At 37.9% G+C, this 24357-nt stretch overlaps 1 protein-coding gene across 1 annotated transcript; it reads left to right on the forward strand.

The window, feature by feature from the left end:
• Positions 1–21315: 21315 nt before the first annotated feature.
• Positions 21316–23871, forward strand: foxb1a (forkhead box B1a). Its single transcript, XM_084734841.1, has one exon. It carries the CDS (start codon positions 21958–21960, stop codon positions 22897–22899), a length of 942 nt encoding a protein of 313 aa, XP_084590967.1. The 5' UTR covers positions 21316–21957; the 3' UTR covers positions 22900–23871.
• The last annotated feature ends 486 nt before the right edge of the window (positions 23872–24357 follow it).

Genomic DNA, 24357 nt, shown 5'->3' on the forward strand with positions numbered 1-24357 from the left:
GTGTGCAGTGCTCTATATATACATACACAGGTGCAGTTTGAGTGTAAACTTGTAGACATTATTATACATGAAAACTGTGAGAGAAAATGTGTTATTTAAGATTTATTCAGATAACTTTGCATCAAAAGAATACCTTCAGAAGGGGATAAATCCTTTCCAATGATGCAAATACAGCCACCAGAATACTGTGATCACAGAGAAATAAGGGTTTACTAATGGTATACACACTCAATATTTGTATATACAAAAGTATACTGAAACCAGCTGCTTACTGCTAACCTTGAAGAAACTCAATCATAATCTTTTTGAAGTTGGAAAACCCAGTGAAAAGAAATGCAATTCTTTGCGAGGCCTCCTAAAGGTCAGGTTTCACTGTCTGTGGAAGCACGTCTGAAATATAAATGCTCTGTAACACTGTGTCTGCTGATTGCTTTACTCTCTAGGCAATGTCAATTTTGTGAAAGTACTTGCAGATTAAGTCGGCAGGACGTCAAGGGCCCTTGTAGAAGCTGCTATCTTGTCTTAGCGAAGGGTCCGAAAGCCCTTGTCTATTACCGGAGACACCCCAAGGACAGATGTTTTAGGCTTAGGGGGGTGATGGAGAATAATAGCACATTAGATTCCTAATGTCTCTCGGATGCAGGACTCGAGGGAGACCGAACTCCTGGGTAATCCAAATGCATGTCTCTCTTTCTCTCTTTCTCTCCCTCATTTCCTCCTATCTTTTTTTTCTCTTTCTTTGCTCTAACCAGAGTTGGGTCCTCCTCTCTGCCTCTTGAGGTGCTGAATCCTAGCCTGAAGCTACACGCTGCACAGTCCATTCATCAAAAGCATGACCCTCTCCGGTGAGGGACAGCATGCTATGGACTAATGAACTCGGTGCAAGGTATGTGTGTCATATCTCTGTACACAAGGGAGGGAATCTTTACTTATTACAGGCCATCATAACACATAAAACACGGCGGCATCATGCTTCAATACAAAGAGAGGAGTCCACCATGTCTGCTGTACTTGTCCTTGTGTTGGATGTGAAATTACTTGACTAAAAACAGCACTGAAAGGCTGAATGTCATTATTTTAGTGTAATAAGTACCTGCAAGGTACAGAAGCATTAAAAAAAACTCTGTTTTTCTGAATTTATTAGATTCATAGTTCAATATAAAGGCAAGAGTCCATTTCTGTGCGCCATACTTGTCCTGTGTTGGGTGTTAATGTTGGTGTTTTAGTGTAAAAAAGTACCTGTGGGGTAGGAAAGCTTATTGTATTTACTTGAGAAAAAAATGTTCTGTTTTTCTGAATTCACAAGATAATCTTTCATGTAAAAAATACTTTGTTTATCTTAATTAATCTGATCATTTTTCATGTAAATAAAAATTCTTTTCTGTTTTATCTGACTTCATGATATAATATTTATGTAAAAAATGGCTACAGTCTTATTTTTACATTAATAAGTGATCTCATTAATTCAGAAAAATAGAGTAGAGTATGTAAAACAGAGCATTTCTTTTTCTCAAGTGAATGCAATAAAGCGTCTGTAGCAGCATTTTGTCATTCAATCTTTTGCCAACTTTTTCTCTGCAAGTCTTTTCAACCTGGTGGTAAATATATTGCCATAAAGCTAATATGTAATGAGCAGCACTGTGGTCACATTCCCCTCTGGAGTTTTATTATTGTCATACATCATATGTAAATTGGGAATAAAGGCATATTCATTTTTTGTGTCCCAGCTTGAATGTTCAGTGCACTAAACACACGCTAGTGATATGAAATCCCTGCCCCCAACCCCCCCCACCATCAGCGTGGAGCCCCCACCCCCATCTCCAACCCCAGGCCAAGGGTACACCTTGATGAGTGAAGAGGGAGGCTAATTCAGTCCTCAGGCTTAATTAATCCTATGTCTTATTTGATGAATGACTCCCAAATTGTGCTGCAATAGTGGTATTTTTTTGGTGGAGGGGGCTTGCCGACCGGCATGTTGACACGGACCTAGGAGAAAGTCAAAGTCGGGACTTCCGAGAGTCTGGACTTGAGGCTTTGTTTGCAAAGTTGCTGTCCTCTGTGGACAGTTTAAGCCCTGTCCTCTGACGTCAGGCCAGCTGCAGAGAGTGATGGGGCGCTGCAGGGAACGTGTTTATGGATTTCTCCTAGCTAAAAGATCACTATAGGAGTCCAGCGCTTTTGTCTCACGCTGGGTTTGTCAGTTTTGACAAACATGATTTGTTGTCTGTAAATACCCAGAGTGCCCTGCAACATTCTTTCTGTTTTACACGAATATCTGCCTTGGGGGGGGCAACACATTACAATGATAAATCCTATGTTTGACTTTCTAATGAGAGGTGCCTAAACGATTGAAAACCAACAGTTTTTCTTTATAATGAATATAAATGTGCACTAAATTGTAACAGTAATCCATGACACTATTAAAGTAATGTAACTTTACTACGTCTCATTACTTTTGGATTACCCCAACACCAAATATGGTGACAATATGTTTTATGTTTGCTGTTGAGTTTATTAATTGTTCGTCCAGCTATTCTTTCCTTTGTTATGTCTGAAGTATACACATTTAAAGGTAGTTTGTTAGGTATGCTATTCATAGTTAACGCTCAAACTTCAAGTAAACTGCCATAAACTTATTCACGTCTGGGGCTTGTGTTTTTACCAAGACACCATCCTGGTTACCAGCATCAGCCTTTTTTCTGTAACTATAATGGAATATAGTTACTTTTTTTTGTATCCTAATGAGGCTCCGTAACATGTTACATGTAATCTGTTACTCCCCAAGCTGCATATGTCTGACTAAATATAAAGTCAATGTAGAACTTTACTGAAGATTTTTACTGTTATATGCAGACTCCCACCACAACTACAATGCAATATGATTATTGTAATATGTACACTATTATTTTCCTGTGTTGTAAATGTGCCTTCAGACCATATGATATGAGTCTGCCCACAGATTCAAGACTCCTGCTTTTGCTCCGTTTAATATGAATCCTTTTGTCACAAAGGCGTCTGCTTTGAGTATGCATTGTCCTAACAGAGGTAGCACTTAAAACTAACGATGTCATAAATTTTTCTGGCTAATGTGGCAGGCGTAAAGGGAGCTTTGGCGGGCGGGGTGAGGGTCTGGTGATTTGAGAGGAGGGATGATGAGATTCGGTGGCCTAGCCCAAGCAATGAACTTGATTAAACTAATCTCATCTCTATCAAAGCATCACTCTGATCCCCCTTGTCCCATTATTCATGGCAATGGGATAATTACACTGAGATGCATGGGGCCAGACAGATAGCACTGTTGTGACACGGGCCCTCAGACCCTGGGCTATGCCTCCACTACTATGTGGCCTGTTCATTTTAAACACAGATTAATTATGGTCAATGGGATGGTTCACATCTGTCACTCTTAGTGAGAAAAATGGAAATGATCGCCCTCGAGATGATAAAAGATGTATATTAAGTCATCTGCTTGTTGGAGGTTCAATAGGGATGAATACAATCAGCATTTTAATGTTGACTATGAGTGTCAGAATAATGTGGAAAAACAGCAGCAGCAGATGTGATAATAACAATGTTTACAGTCATTGTACCAGAAAACTCACACACCCCATCTCTTAAAACCAAAGTATACAGAGATAATGACAACTGACTCTAATATTTTCTGTCTATCTACACCTTAACATACTGAATGTGAGTGTGTGCCAGTGGTGGATGTATAATGCCAAAATCAAAATAAAGAAAAGTCATTATTTAATCAATGCATCTTACAATCTGATATACTATGCATGGCTATTTTAACCAGTAACATGCTGTTTTAGATTTTTTATTAATTAATGAAATGGAAAAATACACTGGATTTCAGAGCATCATTCAACTGCATTATCATATACATTGTAACATAATATATATTTCAAAATACTACAAGGAACCTTCCTCTGGACAAATATAATTTTCTAAATATGAATCTCCTGCTGCTTCTTTTTAACTGGCTAACTGCAACTTTGCCTGTGAAAAATGAAAAAAAAGGGGCTCATTTCATCTAATTTCAAGGAGGATCAAGATAACTATAAAGAAATAGTCAGTCTTCTCACTAATGGTCTTGTTTATGCAGGTTATATAGAGGCATCACAAACAAATTGGAACTGTTTTATGACCACTTAAAAACTCCTTGTTGTCACTTTAACACTCTATCACTTAGAATAGGGGAAACATGTTAACATTTTGAAAAGACGACGGTGACTGAAGAAAATTAGGTCAACATTTACAACAGGATGCATGAGAGTTTTAGTACAGGGCTCAAAACTAACTTTTTCACCGCCTTCCCAAACCCCACAAGGTGGAGTGCTAACATTGTTCCATTGCAGCCACACGAGCAAAGCTGCCTGCAGATGAGTCTGCAGATATTTCTTGTTTATCGACCACATGGGCACAGACACCAGCTGATGCTGATTACCTGTAAATGCCAGATAATCGACCCAATTAATTGACCGACTGATTATTCGGTCTATCACTAGCATGTAGTTGTATGTCTATTATATACAGTGCTTTTGTTGTGAGGTTACATGATAATGTCTGAATATATATATTTGTAGATTTGGTTAAATGAATACAGTAATGAGACAGTTTTGTGAATTATTTTCGCATGTATCCAGTGTTTCCACTCACAAAACAGCCATCTGAAAATCTCAGAGTGACCGTATTTCCCATTTGGTGGGAAAAACATGAAGTCAAGTATATCAGGTATTACAGCTAATACAACTCCTCTGTCATCTATGACAGGGGTCTCAAACTCAAACTGGCTTGGGGCCAGTGCTGATATTGTTATCTAGGAGGGCTTCTTCAACATTCAAGTACGACAAGAAAGCACAATTCTCTGAAAATTTCCTTTTTATTTCCATTACTATTCATCACACTTAACCAAAAATTGTAAACAGTAGTTACATTTTTTATATTTTGTAGGATAGCCAAGCATTGGACACAAATGCGCCGAGCAAACACTGTTTTTTTTTTTTCATTTCAATTGTATATGAAGCATAGTTTAAATTGGTATGAGACAACTAGAACAAATAGTGAAATAAAACAAAATAACCACAATGTATTGTATTTTTGGAAAGAGGAACCAGCAGTTTGAGATCCCTCGTCTATAAGAAACATATATATACCTTTATTTGTATTTTCTTCCCATTATTACTGTAAATCCTGTGTCGAAAAAACAACATTTATTCAGTTTTATTGGATTTCAGACTTTATTTCGGGTCATTTTTGACCCCAAGCATGTGGAATGATAGTGTAATAATATCTATGTTTATGCTGCTAAAGCATGCTTCAATATATTAAACAAAAGTCCAGTGATTCTACTTACAACAAATATTTTCCTTTTCAAGTAAAATGTTTTTTAATTAATAACACATAAATAATTGAGTAATGCAATATTTATGTAATCAACTCAGAGGTGTTTGTGGTACAGCACTAACGCCTACACACATCAGTAGTTTATACTGTGTGTGCAATCTTTTCAGGCACTTACATTTGCTTCCTCTGAGTGCCTTTTTTATTTATAGAGGCTGTAATAATAATAAAAAAAAACAAGTCATGCCTTTTTCCTTTAGTTCAAAATAAATATAACCCCAAGCAGCTTAATTGCACAAAGTGTGTTTTAGCAGGTTTTGTATCTTTATTTTAATTTTTTGTTTGGATGGCTGCGTCAGACACAAGTGATTAATTCTTGCTCAGGAAAGCAGTAAGAGGTGATTTCAGTACTGTCCTGTCTGCTTGCAGGGTCCCCCATTACACACACACACACACACACACACACACACACACACAGAGTCCCGCATGCACACCCCAAGGGACTATTGGGGGACAACAGGGAGTGATGAACAGACACCAGCAATAGACACCCAGCCAGTGTAATTATCTCCTGGAGTGGTGTATGTAGTCAGTGAGCTCTGCTCCGCCGCGGTCAGAGCCGTGTGGCCCTCAGTGCTCGTCTGCAGGTTGTTTTTACCACCACAATGATTGGGCTTCTTCCTCTTTCACGCCCCAAGGATGTTTTTCTCCAGTTCAGCCTTTCAACTGCGTCCCCTAGGACTAACTTCAAGTCACTGACAACTGACCATACCACTTGAAACTAACAAGATTATTTGGTTGCACAGTGTACCGGCTTTCATTTTCTGCCTTTCTTATTTCTGAAGTTTCCGTTACCTGCGAGGAGACATTGTTTTGTGGTCAGAATACAGATCAAAAGCTGCTCCACAACAATATGCGACTGTAAAATAAAGGTTTATTATAATAAACAGACCGTGCCCAGATGTGCGCAGACATGTTTATTTTCTTCTTTAGGGGTTTATATATTGAATTAAAAGTGCATATTAATTAACACGCCTCTCTTTGTGCAGTAATTCTTTCTATTTGGATTTGATCCAATTCAGTAAACATGCTCTCAGATGCAAATGTTTATTGCTGTGTTGTTTGTAATAGTCACCTTTCATTGAACCAGCATTTTACATGCTCTGACACAACAGTTATAGATTGCAAATTAGGAATATTTTAACTTTTAATAGAGGAAGTGAAACTTAAAGGAAAACTACACTTTTAATACAACCTTGCTCTTGTTTTTTTTTTTTTTTACAGTTTTGTCTTCATTCCTGTTGTCTTTTTTACTCACCACCAGCATCATCTGAGTCAGAGTGGCAACATGAGTAGTCAGATGATTAGACAGGCTGGAAACAAATAGCAATTCTTACATTTTTTCCAAAGAACCTATTTTAAAATAATCAATGTATTAATTGAATTATTCCATTATTTTAAATGCATCAACCACTTAATGGATTTTGGTGTGTTTATAGTCCCTTTGACTTTTCACTTAGCGCTCTGCTCCACTCACACATGTAAAATGGTATAACTGAAAATGGGAAACTTTGGGAAATTAAGTGTTTCAACAGCGTCACTGGAAAAAGTCAAGCTCCAGCAAAAGAATAACCTCATGTGCTGACCTTTGTATGCGGAGCGCTGCCTTTTTTCTGTACTTTGTTTTTTGGAAATGTAGACATTATAGTTTTCTTGGGCCGAGCCCCCAACTGCAGGTGAAAAGGACCTGTTTCCTCTTATGAATATAAAATTGTTTTTAACTAAGCAAAGAAAGCTACTGGGTCTGTGAAGCTCTTAGAAATTCCTGGTCCATCTTCTTGTTCATCACCTTCAGTTCATCACAGTAGTAACAGGCCTTCTAACGAATTTTAGTGATGGTAAAGAGTGGAGCTTGTGAGTTTTCATGAAACACCATTGCCATGGTGATGCATTATTATTATTATGGCCAAATTTGAAGATTGAAAATACAAGTCTCAGCTGGCTTTTAAACAAGTTCAAACATTAGGAGTGTGTGAGTGCATTGCAGAGATACATCTGTGTTTGACCTGCAGGTTGACTTTATGTGCATTAATGTTTTGTTTGTATGAAGAGACCTAACTCTCTAGTCTGGACAAGTTCTTGTAGAATTCGTGAAAACATGACAGTTGCACAGCAATTCAGCGCCTGGGAAATACATTATACACATGTTATGTCATGAAAATGTGCGATAACAGCAGGTTTTAGCTGTGGATTTCATGTGCCTCTTACAAAAGACATTTATACAAATGTCCTCAGTGCACTGGAAAAAAGTAGTCTGAAGTATATACATTTACTCAAGTACAGTACAATTCTGAGGTATGTATACTTTGCTTGAGTGTCTCAGTTTATGCCACTTTATTCTTTACATTTCATAAGGAAACTTTTTTACTTCGCAGTTACTTTTGATACTTTTGTACATTTCAATTATAATATTATATTTATGTACTTTTAGGTCCCCCCCTATGAAACTGATTAAATTAAATTAAATTAAATTAAAGATTTAGTTTGACCAAATCAGATGATTAACCCAGACAAACAGAGAGTTTGAATGAAGTGTGATTTATGGTAATGTGTGGGGTAAAATTACTATTATCAATGGAGTCTGATGAGCCAATGCACTCATTTATTTTGGTCTAAGATGCCGATACTCTGCTGCGCCATCTAGTGGCAATGAATGTCATAGATAGAACCTTTACTTACATTTTTTAATGCATGACTTTCACTTGTAACACAATATTTTTGGGCTGTGGTGTCGGCGCTCTTACTTAAGTAAAGGGAGTGAGTATTTCTTTATTTGCTGCCTCTAAGGTTCGATTCAGGCTTTTAAAATTGATTCTTTAACACAAAACCCAAGACTTTGCATTGTACAGCATTGTTGGTATATTGCACAAAACCCGTCAAGAGTCCGTCGCTGGAGAAGTAAAACTGTGCACTTTCTAAATTAATTTCATATTCCATACAAAAACATAAAACTCACACTCAGTAGAGATTACATGTTATATTATATGACTGTGCATGATGAACTCCACCCTGCTATAACAGCACATATGCCGCCCATCTTTACTTTTTTTGGTTGAGTGTGCGTTAGAGATTTTTACTTAGATCATGTCTTAAGTAAATCAATATGTCTTTCAAGCATGGCCATTAACAGCAGTGTCCTTTCATTCCCTTTTTTTCTCCATCAAACCACACTAATCCTGATTTACACAGTTTAAAACCTTGGCCACATCCCTTACCTTCCAAGGAGATAGGGTAATTAAATTGGTACTTTTTACAAGTCGTACTCAATAAATCTGAATAAATTAACAAGGCATTACTAAGACTGCTACATTAAATTTGCATAGTGTGTTTAATGAATATGCAACTGCAAGTGAAAAGGTCTGCTACTGTGAACTCTTGAAATTAGCATAACTACTTCCAGCATGTTTCTTAAATAATGCTCTCATTTGCACATCACTGAGTTGGCTAATTCTAACTTCAGTCAGTGTAGCCTCATAATTAAGACTCTTGCTTTAATTTTTAATGAAGTTTATGTTACATCAATCCTGACAGTAATGAGAGGGACATGGAAACAAAAAGGCTGCTAATAATTAAATTCACCAACCAGTTTGAGGCGTAGTAATTCCTGAGGAGAAATTACATGACTAATTATTAATTTGATATTCATACCATTCCATGAACAGACTCACATAACTGCTTGTCTTGGTGCCAGTTATGCTGAAATGCAAAATGCCTTTTCACTGCCCCCATGACTGGGGAGGTCTCACATGGATTTTAGTGCACAATTAATCATGTTGACACTCACGATTAAATGCTTTTTATTGGTCCCGATTTATTAGGCCATATTACCTGAGTTGGTTTAACGCCTGTTGAAGTCTGTCAGTGAGATGAGGACATAAACAGAGTAATGATTGAATAACGGCGCTGATTTGGGGGGGCGGTTCAGAAGTGGAGCTGACTTTCAGCACTTTGATTAAGCCAAGAAAGTCTCTCCCTCCCTGTCACAGCTGTTAACTTTCAACTTTAAGAAGTTTGCTTAAATATTCAAAGATTGTGTTCATATGTGATTTACAACTCGCAGAAAACTTTGTGCACCAAGAAGACAAAAAAGTCAAAAATATCTCAATGAAGAAATGGTATTCAAATTTTGGGGGGTAAATTTGTTTTTCCATTTGCGCCAATAACCATGGATACGTTCATTTTCTGTTTATTGATTTATTTAGTGTAAAAAATAAACTCTTCGTTACTATTTGTAATTTAAATAAGTCAGTGTCCAGCTTGCCTTAAAATTTTAAATTGACTGAATTTGAAAAGACCTGTGGAGATAATTATGTAATGATTAAAACAAATTAAACTCTATTGAAAATAAACTTCAATTCAGTTGTATTTGAGCAAACAGGCTCAATAAGTTCAAGATATTAAGTTGAACCAACTGGGAAGTCTGCTAATATGCTAATTATGTTTCTTTAGAAATATAATTGAATGAGTTGATTGAACTTTGTACAGTACATCCATTCAACACATCATTTCAAGTCAAAAGAACTCGAGTTCTAAAGTTTTCTTAATACAACAAATGTTAAGTTTACTGACTTGAATTAGTAAAACATATCTATTTACATTAAGTTAATAAGAAAATATTAGTTAATTTCATCAAAGTCCTGCATAATTTTTTACAGTGTTGTTTTTGATGTTTTCGGTTTTGTCGGTTTTAGGAAAGTATTCTCCTTATCTTCCACCTGTCGTCCCACATATACAGTCAGGACACACCCCTGATTGAATGCATAAAAAGGTCAGACTCAGGTATGTTTGTTAAAAATAATAATTTAATGAACAGGCCATTATAGCCGATACATTTTTTAATCTTAACTCCACATGACTGCCTGAAGTTTGCACTTTTCCAAATGTTTGATTAAAAAATGTTGAGGTTTTGAGAAGAAATAAGGTTGGGTGTCATTTCACTGTGTGGCAATGATGATTATTAACTGCATTTTTAACATATCACACATAAACCACTTAACATGGAAAATAATAAGTCGGTAAATCTTTACAATCAAGTCTTATTTATTACGACCAGTATACAGAAAATTGTGATGATTTATTTCTGTTAGAAAAAGTAAGTGGAAGAAGAATTCTCCTTGAATGAGTACATGGAAAGCCAGGCAGAGGTTGTAATTTAGTGTTAATACTGTGCATCAGTACTTTCCAGTGGAAACATTACAGATATACAGTATCATCTGTATGAAAATAACCACCTTTCACAAAGGAAGTGAGCACATTTCTGCCAAAGCTCTAAATTTATTAAGGAATTTTTGAGATCAAAACATGATTTGACTGTGTAAAAGTCCATGAAAAGACTCAGAGATGTAGTGTGAAACAGAAACAGAGATCAGCTTTATTCCCTTCGTACTTTTGATCAAAATTGTTCTGCATGCAGATCCTCTCATCTTAGTTGTCACGACAACTGGCGATCCTGCTGCAAGTTAATTATTTGGGATTGTAATAGCTTTGGTTTAGGCAGGGGAACTGAACATTTCCCCAGCTGATAAGGCTGTTAATACTCAGTCTGTGCCTACAGTAGCTGTGACCGATCTAGATTTTTCCTGGCATGCAGCAGTACTTGACATTTCATAGGATTCTTCCTGTGCTTTTCCATCTGTGCATTCTAACAGCGTAAGCCTCAACTCTAGATTAAATTTGTTTGATAGAAACGTAATTGCATTTGTCTCTGTGTGTGTGCAGTCTGTGTGTATTTCCCATCTATAATTCAAATGCTTTGTCACATCTGGAGTACTTGCTCCTGAACAGGTCAGAGTCAACAGCATTATTTTCAAGTGTGGACCCTCAAGGGTCTAGTAATCAACATCACAGTTCATCAGTTCTATTACTACTATCCTTCAGAAATAAATCTTCTCGTATATCAGCTACAAATGCTGCTTCAAGAACTCTTAATCAACAGGATTTCAGACACATAAATACATATTTTTCTCCAGATATTTGCTATGCTTTCCAAGGTCCTTGGCCGCCAGCTAAGGGCTGCATCCTCCCACTGACAGTGTCAAAGCAGTCTGGTGGAATAATAATGCCGAGTCGGCACTGTGCCCTGCCTTATGAGCATGCTTTTATAGACGCACAAATATTCAGCCTTGCCTTAATTAATATGACAAAATCCTTCTGCAGGGTTGTTTCCGGTGCCCTTTTGATTAGCCGTGGATTAACAGGACCTTTATGTTTTCCTCACTGCACCCATGTTTTCAGCACAGGTTAGCTCCCCTATTACTAAACAAATGAATTAGTGCCTGGAAATGTGTCATGCATATTACCTTTCAGCAGGAGGCACATTGAGCTGGTCAACCATAAAGGAGCAGTGCAAAGCGTCTGCCATGCCACTTTGCGTGTTTGCGTTTCTCTTTAAAGCTCTTTGTGATTTACTGTGAGGCTTGTTTATGCTTAGCAATGCAAATCTGAGCCTTACAGCGACATATATCACACACCAATTAAAATATATCAATAGAAGTGGCACTTGGTGATTGGTCATTGTGTTAGTCCTGCAAAGGACTGAATGCTGCCTTGGTGGCTGCAGTCCTGTCTTGAAAAATATTAATACTAAGTCAGCCATGCTCAACCAGAGGGCCACAGGCAGTTAAAACATTTTCTACATTATCCTTGAAAATACACCAGTCAATGAGAAACATACATATGTGCATCATGTGATACATTTTCACTAATAAAGAAAAAACTACAATATTAAACTTAATATCCCTGAACCCCTGAACTTTGCGTACCAACCGATATGGAGTACCAACCATTTAACAATATATTATTAATTTTCAACAACTGTATATTACTAGTGCTGTATGGATGTGATGTGATTGCTATCACTGCTGTATGGCCTGGCTCAGGTTAAACCCTTTGTGAACATAAACAAATACATACAAAGAATAAACGCCACAGAACATGACTTCACCCTCCAGGGGAAAAATGGCATATGCAATGCTGCTGGGAAGTAGTAGGGTCCCATTTTTGGGATAATAATTTTTGTGGTATTGGATAAGTGCATAGACTTAGCATACTCAGTGATAATCATACCAGCAGTTAAGACGGTATTGGAGGTATTGTCTGACACTGGTATCAGTATCAGATCCAGCCTAGTAATTATGACTGTCACTGGAGGCAACTGTTACAGAAAAATTAAATCATATTAACCCACTGAAACTCAAATAAAAGCACACCTCAAAGTGATCACATATGGTTCTTTTAAATATCAGGCAAGTATATATTGCAAGAACTGCAACTTTTGTAGTGACTAGATTTTATATTTTATTTGAGTCAAATTAAAAGAAATGTTACACTTAAAGGTACCACAATACAGAGTAATACTTAATAGTCTGTTGATTTCGGAGACCCCTGTGGACAAAAGCAGCAGTGTTTCCACTGTAATAACCACAAAATATAACGTCAAAACTAAAATTATCTAAATAAAAATCCTCTCCTTTTTCTTTTTAACTCACTAGCATACTCATTACTATAACGATGCCCAGGAAAATGTAAATATAAGCTTGTTTCATCTGATTTAGCAGAGAATTCAACTTGGTGGCAGGCATTAAGAATAATTGCATAGAAAAAGCCAATCTTCTTGTGGATGGTCTTGTTTGCTTACGTTGGCTGTATTGAGGTATCAGTATTCAATTTTATAACCGGTTAAAAACACTTGTAGTAGCTTTAAATTTAGTTAAACATGTTAATTTTCTAAAGGAAAAATATATCAACAAAGACAAACAAGGTACTTACATTGGACCATTTGGCTCATGGGCAACTGTAACACAGTGTTACTTTGCCCTGATTTGCAGCCATGGTACAATCTCACATACAAGCTAGCAACACCTATATTAGCATAATTTGTTCATGTTAATATCTAGCTAACTTAAGATATGAGCCTGCATCATTTTTACAGGAAAAGGAGAAAGTAGACTGAGGTGCCAAGTTTGCTGAACTATCAATGGAGCACAGAGCAAAAAGGGGAGGGACTTGGGAAGGTTAAACTGGAGGAATTGATTGTATTCCAATTGCTCCTTGTTACAATTGCCCCCAGTCTCCCCAAAAGGTTGATGATGAGTATACAAAGTGACATTACAACAGAGGAGGGACCCTTGTCTCTAAAGTAAAAGGAGATGTGGGTCAGAAAGAGCAAGGGCTGGTTTAGATATTCTAATTCAGTGGTTTTCAAACTGGGGTCCAGGGACCAACAGAGGTCCTTGAGTGTGTTGTGAGGGGTCCACAGCAAAAGGAGGAACAGAATATTTTAACTTTATCACATTTTTTGGAAGTTGAACGGGGAAATAAATTAGGGTTGGCAGTTTAGATTAAATGCAATTTATTGTGATCCCAGTTTGATCACTGATTCACTCTGAAGACTGTATTACCTTCAGACATTAAAAAAAAATATTCAGGGGGGATTACTTAAGATCAAATCCTCTCAAATTGGCGGTCTGTGGTCTAAAGTGCATCTATTTTGGGGTTCCTTGACATGATGAAGTTTGGAAACCTCTGTTCTAACTTGGTTCTCTTTTGCTTTGACAACTGGATGTCCACACATGCATTATGTTTGCAAACTTTTTTTTAATTAAAATTTTCCGAGATATCTTTTCATTTCTTTAAGCTCCCTGCGGGTGTCACCGGCATCATCAGCCGTGTGTTTTTGTTTACGTGTGTTGTAAACACTCCTGTATTGTTATTGTGTATTGTGTTGTTCTGGTCTTTGGCTCTGTTAGCCATCCTTGGAGACCGGGGTATTTCCCTGATGTATAAGATGAAAGACGGAACAAAATGCCCCTCATTTGGTCCCAGTTGGTTAAGTGTGTTCTGATCACTGCCAAGGTCTGGATGAACATGAGCCACACAAAGGACCGTGCCTTACAACCACACAAGCTCACAATAAAAAGGATTTGCCTCAGTTAGACGTCTTACACGCCAACCCCCAAAGGAGAGATGTGTTGGTGGTGGCGTTGCCGAGGACGAACAACAATGTCAACTTTCTCTGAATTGATCCTGCAGTTCAAAGCTTTTCATCCTTCGCTCTCCTCACACCTCACAAACTTGTAATTAATTTGCAGTAAACAGTAAACGTTAAATGGATAGTAAGTGTTCTCTACCATTATTAGTAACCATTTCTCCACAATGAAAAGTAAACACAAAAGGAAAGGTGAAGGCTTTATTGGTTAAACCTACAACACCGATCATCTTGTCATCTCACTCAAAGTGAGATTCAGGTAATGTGTCACATGTCATCTGGTTGGGTTATACATCAGGGTTTAATCACAGTTCACGGGAGTGTGAGCATTACACTTTCCCCTTCAAAAGAAAATATTTTTTTCAAAATATTAGTTCAAATATCTGAACAAAAGTTTGTTGTTCAACTTCTCATTCATTCAAGCAAGTTGCACATCAGGGGCAGATCTAGACAACTATTCATGGGGTGGTAAGGGAGTGACATGGAAACTTTAAGGGGGCCTCGCCTGCCGAAGGGGTCTCATATATTTGTGTTTCCTTTTTTTTAATTTAGAAAACAGCTAGATAAACATACAACCATCATTTTTGAAAGGTAGAAAGAGTACTCTGATCTTTTACTTAGTAAAAGTAGCAATACTATAGTGTAAAAAAAATACTGAGGACTTTTACAGTTTTAAAAATACAAAAGTATCAAAAATAAAACCACTCATTGTGCAGAATGACCCATCACAGAATACTGTTATATTATTGGACTTATGTATTAATATGTTCATCAGTTTAAAGTAGCCACTGTTAAAAGTAGAGCTGATTTTAATACTTCAGTCTATTTCCTGGTAGTTTAATGATACATCGAAATGTATTTGTTGTTTATATTTTGGATTGTTAATTTCAATCTACAAAGTGGAGTAGAAGTATAAAATGGCAGCATCCAGATTTTTGCCTTGGGCCTCCAAATCACTTAAACCGCACTTGAGTGTGTTATACCATAGCATTCAGTGAGACAAAACTGACAGATTTATGTCTAAGAAACATTTCCAGGATTGACTGTCATGATGAAAAAACAGAATCATTTTGACCCGCAGGCTAGGGCTCACACAATGACAAAACAACTTCTTATTTTGATGGCATCGACCAATTTACTGACAACAACTACAGCGTGAATTAAATGTTTTGGGTGAGTTATTACCTTTTGCAGACATGCAGTAGAGCTGTGATGTCACGCAAAAGACTTGTGACAATAAACTTACAGTTAGAGAATATTTGTTAAAAAAATGAGTCAAATCGATTGAGGAAAAACTAATAACGCAAAGTGAACACAACAGGAAAGGTGAAGGGTTTAAGGTTAAACCTACAACACTGACCTCGAGTGGTTGTAATGTCACCTAAAGTGACCCAGTGTATTGATCCATTTGTGCTCTTCAGTTAATATGTCACATGTCATCTGGTTGTGTTGTACATCAGGGTTTAATGACAGTTGAGAGGTTTCCTCTTTGAACTTGGTATACCTCCACTACTATGATCCATTTCAAAGCCTTCCACCTCATTTTTCATCCTCTGTGAAAGGTAACTCTTTGCGTGTGATCGAATTATGTTAATGTATACTTCTTTCTTTGCATAATAAGACTTTTATCATTCTGCTTCGTAGTGAAAGTTCACTCTTTTGTTGAGTTTGTTGTTAATATATTATGATCTCACATTGCATTATTCTCTCATTTTCAACAATATATAGAGTAACTGAGAATTTCCATGATTATTGTTCATGTGAAACCAGTTCATTATACAGTAATACATAGTATAGTAGTGAGGGCTTCTGCATTTTCTTCTCAATATTGAAATGGTCTCATATTGTTATTCTGCTTTTGCCTCTCATCTTTCGCCACATTTACATTTTTTCTTCCGTCTCACTGTCTTCGCTTTCTTCTTGCTCTTTGCTCCTTCGTCTTTATATCTGTCAGCTGGCTAAGTATCATGTGTAGTTTAATAGGATGATTTGTTGTCAGCGAGTCATCTGTCACCAAAAGCTAAATGATGAAATGAGAGTGTGAGCGGCTCTACTGTCTTGTCTGTAATGAGTTATGCAGGGGGGGTCAGGGGGCCTCTGTTTTGGTTACAGTCGACAGCACAAACACGGACCTCAGGTAGTACGCTCATCAGTCCTGCTGTTTCTCACCATATGGAGTCAATGAACTGGGACAGCCCTCCTACACACACACACAGACAGACACACACACACACTTCATACACACACACATTTCACATGCACACGCTCGCATGCGCCTGCAGACACAATTTCATCGTAGTAGATAAATGGATATATGTGTTTTTTTATGTTGTCTTAAATTATCATACTGACTCTTCAAAGATAGATAGATAGATAGATAGATGTTTGCATGGGACAGTTTTGGTTATACTTAAAAGTATAATACGCAACATAATCATTTCAAAACATCCTGGGAATAAGACTTATTTTCGAACGCCTTGGATAAATTCTACTGAGCTGGCACAAGTAGAAGATTAATTGGAAGAAAATTAGTTGCCAACTATTTTGATGATCAATTAATCATTTCGGTTATTTTTCAAGAAAAAATGTCAAACGTTTGCTGGCTGCAGCTTCTTAAATGTGAGAATTTGCTGCTTTTCTTTGTCAGTTATGATAGTAAACGAAGAGTCTTTGGGTTTTAGACTGTTGGTTGGACAAAAGAAGATGTGATGTGATGTGATGTGTGATGAGCATTGTTCACTTTTTTTGACGTTTTATATAGTGCCTGACTGGTCTATCAACTGACTGATATTATCAGCCCAATAGTGGCCCATCACAGCTATATCAGTCTGTATTATTGTTGTCTGATATGTGCCAATATGAAAACCTTTTTTTCAAAATAATGCAAGTTGCTTTATTATTATTTTTTGTAGCTCTATAGGCTGCATTAAATATGGTGTTGTTTTTACAAAACAAAAACATCACAGCAGTAGCAGTCCTTTTCTACAATAAAATAGAAAATATAGAAAAATTAACCATGTAATATCACTGTAGATATAGTGACAGTCTGTTACGGTATTGAGACATTTCAGTCAAATTTGTATAAAGGATTTAACAATATATTGAATATCGCAAAGTGAAAACATACTATTTTAGTTCCCCTGTGTCATTTTGGACAATTAAGTTTATTGTTAAATTGTAAAATATCATGCCTCCATATTAACATCTTTATCACATGTTTGATAACCACATTTTAGGGATCATTGCAAAAATATATAATATAAATATTTTTTTCACCATCGGCCCCAAAAATCCAACATTAGGCTCTAATATTATAGACTAATAATTCATTGTGAAAATAATCAGCAGATTAATCAATAGTGAAAATGTTAGTTAGCTCTTGAGCCACATGAAATTATAAAAGATCATCAACCAGCCACAGAATAACCATGAAAATCAGACTCCAGAGCCTGTCCCCATCTGATGGTCACAGAGTGAAACTGCTACTGAAGAAATAAAAAAAGGTGGTCCAGAAATGAAATAAATAAAACAGAAATAGTTCCTAGATTTTTTTTAAGAAAGAAAAAAATAATAATAAAGTTGTTTTTGGTGTTCTGGATAAAATGGGGCCCACTGGTCAACCTGTCTTCCTTTTCTCACGTCTTTCAGTGTTTAATTGGATGAAATAACTCACAGGCAAATTGAATTAGAAGTTCTCGCCTCTGTACAATTGAGATATCTGTTACAGATGATGTGCCGTATAATGAATGCCTAATTTATGTAATTAGACCATTAAGCATAATCCGAGCATATGTTGTAAATGCCCTGAGGTCTTCTTCCAGGTACTCCCTCTGATCTCACCCACAGACAGCTAATGGAGCGGACTGCTGAGATGACCATAATCTCGCTGTTTGACAAAATAAACAAAAAAACAAATGATTAAAAATATTCACCACATTACAGCTGGTCATATTTGCGAACATGGAGACGAATTACTTCATTCTGATTTTTCTGTTTTAGAAAAAAAAATCATATTGAAGGGTTCAGCATGTGAAGATGGCCTTTAAGTAGCGTGAGTGTCCCGTCATATAGGCTAAATTTGCCATTGAGGAGGTTGCAGTGAGAGCCCTCTGTCTGCTAATTAATTGTCATTCTGCTGAATATTCATACCTTATCATCAGCGCGTCCTTAATTGCACTGTAAAACATCTCTGGGGGCTGAAATCACCACGGACTTAATTAGTAGCAGAGGCCTATTGGTTGGGCTGGAGAGTCAGTTTGCAGCAGCAGACAGCAAACTACATAACCTGCTCTCACTCACTGAACACACGGAGGCTGCAGGTAGATGAGAAATCCCTTTAAATCTGCAGGCCTGCTTGTGATAATCTGCGTGACAAAAAAAATTTAAACAACTCCAACAGAAAACTGCGCTAATTTACACTCATAATTCGTGGGGATTATAAATGTTTGTCTTGAAATGCGAATTTGTTCACCTCTGGCAATGATTTGTGTATTTATAGGTTGATTAGTGGCCTAAATACACACTGCCTGCAGTCAGCAACCTGCGTGCTCTGTAGAAATCAGAATGGTAAAGATAAAAGCAGTTTCTAAAATTGATATTACCATAAAATAATGGATTTCAGCGTCCAAAAATGAAATCTAAAATAAACTAGATATTAAAAGTTAAATAAACGTAATCCAGATTAAATTTGTATTGTTTTGATCAAATTATCTAAATTTTAAACTTTAAACTCATCCATCGCCCTCAGCTTTAAATTTCTCTTAATCGTTCCCTGAAAGGCAGATTTTTTTTTTTTCCCTTCTCCGCAGGTCTGGGTGGCAGCATATCTCAACTCGATTCACTCTGACAATATTGTTTGGCTATCATTCGCTGCTTTAGGATGAATGGCATCGATCCTCTTTTAACAACATTTGTTTCCTATTGTGTTCGGGGGTGCAGCAGAGGAGGGCAGACGTGTGAAAGTGGCTGTTTGATTCTCTTTTTCATCCCCATGACCTCAGCTTTTGTGTCTCGTCACCCTGGGAATGTCACGCCTCACTACTCTACTTTAAGATGTTTCAGAAAGTGCCCTTTGTTTTCGCTCCTCTTTTTTTTCTTAAAGCTCACACAAAATTGTTCTTGGTCCCCCTCCTGCTATAAAGGATACTTCAGGCTGAGGCACGGTTCACAAGTGCAATGCAATTTGGCTTATCCCAACCTTTGTTCGGGTTTCTACAAATGACCAAACATAGTGCAGACTTGATCTACTGCTGCTTGAACTCAGGAGTTTGGGAGCAGCTAAAAAAAAAACCTATTCAGATTCAGAGTCATGGTGGTATTTTCAGTGTGTGCATTCGACGGGGACAAAAGGCCTACCAATATCCCATAACCCTGGAGCTCAAAAAGCCACACCGTCTGTGTGTGAGAGGAGGAGTGACGAAAAAAAGGAAAAAAAATACTCTTACTGCTGCTCTGTGACTCGGCTGGTTAATGCGAGTGTTGCAGGTTAACTTGCAAAGAACAAACTGACGTGACAGCAAGTTTGCAGCGCAAACATGAAGCAAATAAAACGGACAAACCTAAAAAATTAAAATTAAGTATCATGCGTAAAAAATCCAAACGTGGCTGGCTGTGTGCGTCAGTATTTGCAGTGCGATTTTAATAACTCTTTTTTTTTTTTAATCACAAAATCATAATTATTGCACTTAACAAAGCCTGTCAATTAAAACCAGCGCCGTTGTGGCTGCTTTCTACGGGGACATATTAATCTGAGTGAAAGCCAATAATATAATATGTATTTTCTTTAAATGAACGAATGAATGCATGAATAGGCTGGGTGTCAGAAGATGTTTGGTACTTGGCAGTGTGTTGTCATTATCCGCCGTGTTTGAGATGGGTCGACTGGGCCACTTCCTTTTAGACAAAACCTTTTCAGCTGAACATTAATGGGAAATGACAGGTGTTAAAAGGCACTCTTCAAGCTGGAAGTTTTAGAATTGACGCTAAAAAAGTGTGACTTTTTCCGGTTAATATTTTTTTTTTCTGTTATAGTAAATAGAAAATGAAAGCTTTTAGTGGATACATTTTATGGAATAGGCTTTTTCTTTTCCATCTCTTTATATTTTGCATTCATTCAGGGTTTAGATTGTTAAACAGCCCTCATCCAGCAGGGAAGAGGACGCTCTTCTTCAGCCTGCTCCTGGTTTCTGGGTGGAAAATAGCTCGGTGTCCCCCGCAATGCGATTCTTTTCGTAATCCGTCAGACTGGTGATGGGGTGCATTGTGGATTTATGGGGGGAAATTAGCATAAATTATGAGCAAATCTGCGTGTGCGTGTGTGTGGTCCCTGGCATTGCAAACCCTCCAAGCGGAAAGGTGGCCCTGGCCAAAAGCTTGAATAGCAATAGCTCAAAATAGGCTTCCCATTTGGTTTTCACATTCATATAATTGACTTATGGATATTTTATACAGTTTTCGCCACACCATCCTCAAGGGTTTATTTGCATTTCTGAAGTACTTTTGGAATCTTCTTTACATAAACACAATGGAGCTGATTGCCTCATGAAGTTTCAGTTTGAATAACGCTGTTTGCATTGTGTTGATGTTTTCATATCGTCTACTTCCTCTGCTCAGCTCTGGGCGAAATTAGCTGAGAAAAACTAATAGTCGGTTCATCAGCAAACTTGCTCATGGCGAATTATTTGGCAGTGCATAACGTAAACAACAAATAGAATGTAATTATGAAAAAAAAAGCAAAATGCATTTCTGCATTATTTTATCTGTAAAATCCTTAGCAGTATCACACATACCACTGCATAAACAAGAGTATTTTAATAAATCCATATTTAGAGAATAAAATACAACAATAAAATCTCCCATAACAACAGCAAAAATAGTTCAAAGTTAATTTTATGACAAGAAAATCATAAAATTACAATATGCCGAATCTTTTTCATGTCCCTTCACATTCCATATATACTTGTGAATTGTAACTGTAAAGTCCGCTGAAGAAGTATTAGCGCATACCTTCACACACTGAGTGCCATCGCAGTTCAATTCCGGCTGCCGGAGCCTTTTCACCCCTTTTTCTGTCTTCAAATGGAAATGATTTCCATTGGCCCAAGGTGTCCATGTAAATAGGTGTAAATGAAACCAGATTATGCCTTCCTCCCAGCCCCCTCCTCCCATGGCAATTGTCATGTGATAGCAAAGAGGTGGCACATTAATGGAGCGCCTCTACAGGGGTCTTTTCTGCTCATGTCACTACATAAAACTATCAGATGGTTAGAGGAAGGCCATGGAGGCATCCACTTAGCTCGTCTTATCCCGGACGCCAAATGAAGTCTATTCAGCTCTGCTAGCGGGACAAGCTGACTTACTTTGCGAGAAAGACTTACAGCAGCCGTCAGTCCATAAATGTGCACCGTCCGCCCGCCTGCAACACCACAGCAGAGGCGATCAACCTGCTCCAGCGCGCTGAAACTTTCCTCGGCGGTTGTTTTCATGAAGCTTTCGCCAAGGAATTAAGGGAGACTAACTTTTTTTTTTATTGCTTTTTTTTTTATTTTCTGAAAGTATCGAGGATGCCTCGTCCAGGGAGAAACACGTACAGCGACCAGAAGCCTCCTTACTCCTACATCTCCCTCACTGCCATGGCGATCCAGAGCTGCCCGGAGAAGATGCTGCCTCTCAGTGAAATTTACAAGTTCATTATGGATAGATTCCCATATTATAGAGAAAACACCCAGCGGTGGCAGAACTCCCTGCGACACAACCTGTCTTTCAACGACTGTTTTATTAAGATCCCCCGGCGCCCCGACCAGCCAGGTAAGGGCAGTTTCTGGGCTCTTCACCCCAGCTGCGGGGACATGTTTGAGAATGGAAGTTTCTTGAGGCGCCGCAAAAGGTTCAAAGTGTTGACTTCGTCCGATCATTTGGCTCCCAGTAAGCAGTCGGATGCCGCCCATTACCTCCAGCAGCAAGCCAAGCTGAGACTGAGCGCCCTGGCAGCCACTGGCACACACCTTCCCCAAATGTCAACCTACAACCTCGGAGTGTCCCAGTCGTCAACTTTTAAGCACCCGTTCGCCATCGAGAACATCATCGCCAGAGAGTACAAGGTCCCGGGAAGCCTGGCGTTCTCCACCATGCAGTCCATGTCCGCCGGGTACCCGCTGCACAACCAGCTGACGACAGCCTGGCCCCACATGTACAACACCAGCGTGATTGACACGGCGGCCCCCATCTCCATGGCGAGCAGCGACTACAGTGCCTATGGCATGCCCATCAAGTCCCTGTGTCACGGAGGACAGTCCTTACCGGCCATTCCCGTGCCAATCAAGCCCACCCCGACCTCCATGCCCGGTTTCTCGGCGTTACCTCCACACATCCCCGCCTTTCTATCAAACTCTCCCCAGTCTCTGAGCCCGACCTCCCCACAGACAGCGACGAGCCAAAGCAGCCCCGCGACCCCGAGCGAGACTCTGACGAGCCCGTCCACACTGCAGTCTGTGGCCGTGCACTGACCACCTGAACTCTGACAAGTCTGAACGAACTGCTGGCCGGCTCCCAGGCCCCCTTTTACCGAGTCCAAAGTTTATATTTTCTGTCGTCGGAAACTATCAAGGCGAGTTGCAGTTGCATATCGATTTATTTGTGTATGTGTTGAATGTGTCGCTTTAAAAATTGTGTCATAGAAGTCCAGCACAGAATCGCACAGCGAAGTATTGCTCTTGAAAATATAAATTATTTGATAGTTCTATTTTTCAGTTTATTGTGACATGTGAGTGTTAAGAAAGTGGAGCCACATGTGGGGATCCAGGCGAGTTTGTTTTGGCATCATTCAACTTGTAATTCCCGTGGCAGTTTTTATCCAGTTTGATCAAATAGCAAATCTTTTGCACCGTTTCTGTGTGACCACTGTAATGTCAATGAAATTGCGAGGCAATGGCTCTGTGTTTTTGTTTGCTTTTAATACTGGAATGATGGGTAAGGGTATACCAAATAGGAATATAGGATTTAGGATTTGTTCTTACCATCCCTGTAAAAAAAAGAAAGCAAACTGAGTTATGAAATCTTTTCAAAATGGAAAAGTAGTATTGTGAGACGTCCTCAAAATGCAAGATGTGAATATTGCAAATAACTGATACTGAAATGTTGTAAAATGCACTTTTTAGTTTTATGTTTTAGATATCTATTTTCCAGAAAATGTTCTGTGAAGCATTTAATTTAAAAGGCTGTGGTGACCATGTGTATCAAGATGCTGTAAATTTGTACTTTTTTTTTTTTTTTAGGTAAAGCATGCATTCTAAAAAAAAAAAAAAACAATTTGTGTTGTTACTGTTGTTGTTATTATTGTTGTTGTTTTGTTTCCGTTTGTTTATTTTTTGCAAGCATGCGTGCTTTCGAAAAGTGTGCAAACAGTCTGCAATGAATTGGAAAAAAAAGCTGGTCATCGAAATATTTTCTCATTAAAAAGTGAAGTAAACAATCAAAAACGTTTCTGAAGATTTAATCAAAGACAATGTCACATATTACTATTATTATTATTATTATTATTATTATTATTATTATTATTATTATTCATTGCTGATAACAGTTATTAATTTTGCAGAAAATATTTTTTTTGTCGAATGTCACACTTCAATTTTGATGTAATAATAATAATAATAATAATAATAATAATAATAATAATAATAATAGTTTCATTTCATTTTCTATCCAGACCTGTTTGATTCCAGAGTGTGAGAGTTGCAGAGAAGCAGCGGGGAGAGAAATGAATCGTGCAGCAGTCGATTAGGATGCATGGAGTTGCGATGCCATGGTCACAGCGCAGACAACTGGGCTCATTCATCAAGCTGTAGGCTAAACACAATTAAGCCCAACAATAAACATTTAGAAAAGCTGCACACAGTGTCCGAATTAATATTGTCACATATTCTCAACTTCTAATGTCACAGAGGGCAATTAAATAAGTGTCATGT

Source organism: Lutjanus erythropterus, chromosome 13 (genome assembly GCF_056507025.1).
Source record: "Lutjanus erythropterus isolate fLutEry1 chromosome 13, fLutEry1.hap2, whole genome shotgun sequence".
Classification (NCBI taxonomy): domain Eukaryota; kingdom Metazoa; phylum Chordata; class Actinopteri; order Lutjaniformes; family Lutjanidae; genus Lutjanus; species Lutjanus erythropterus.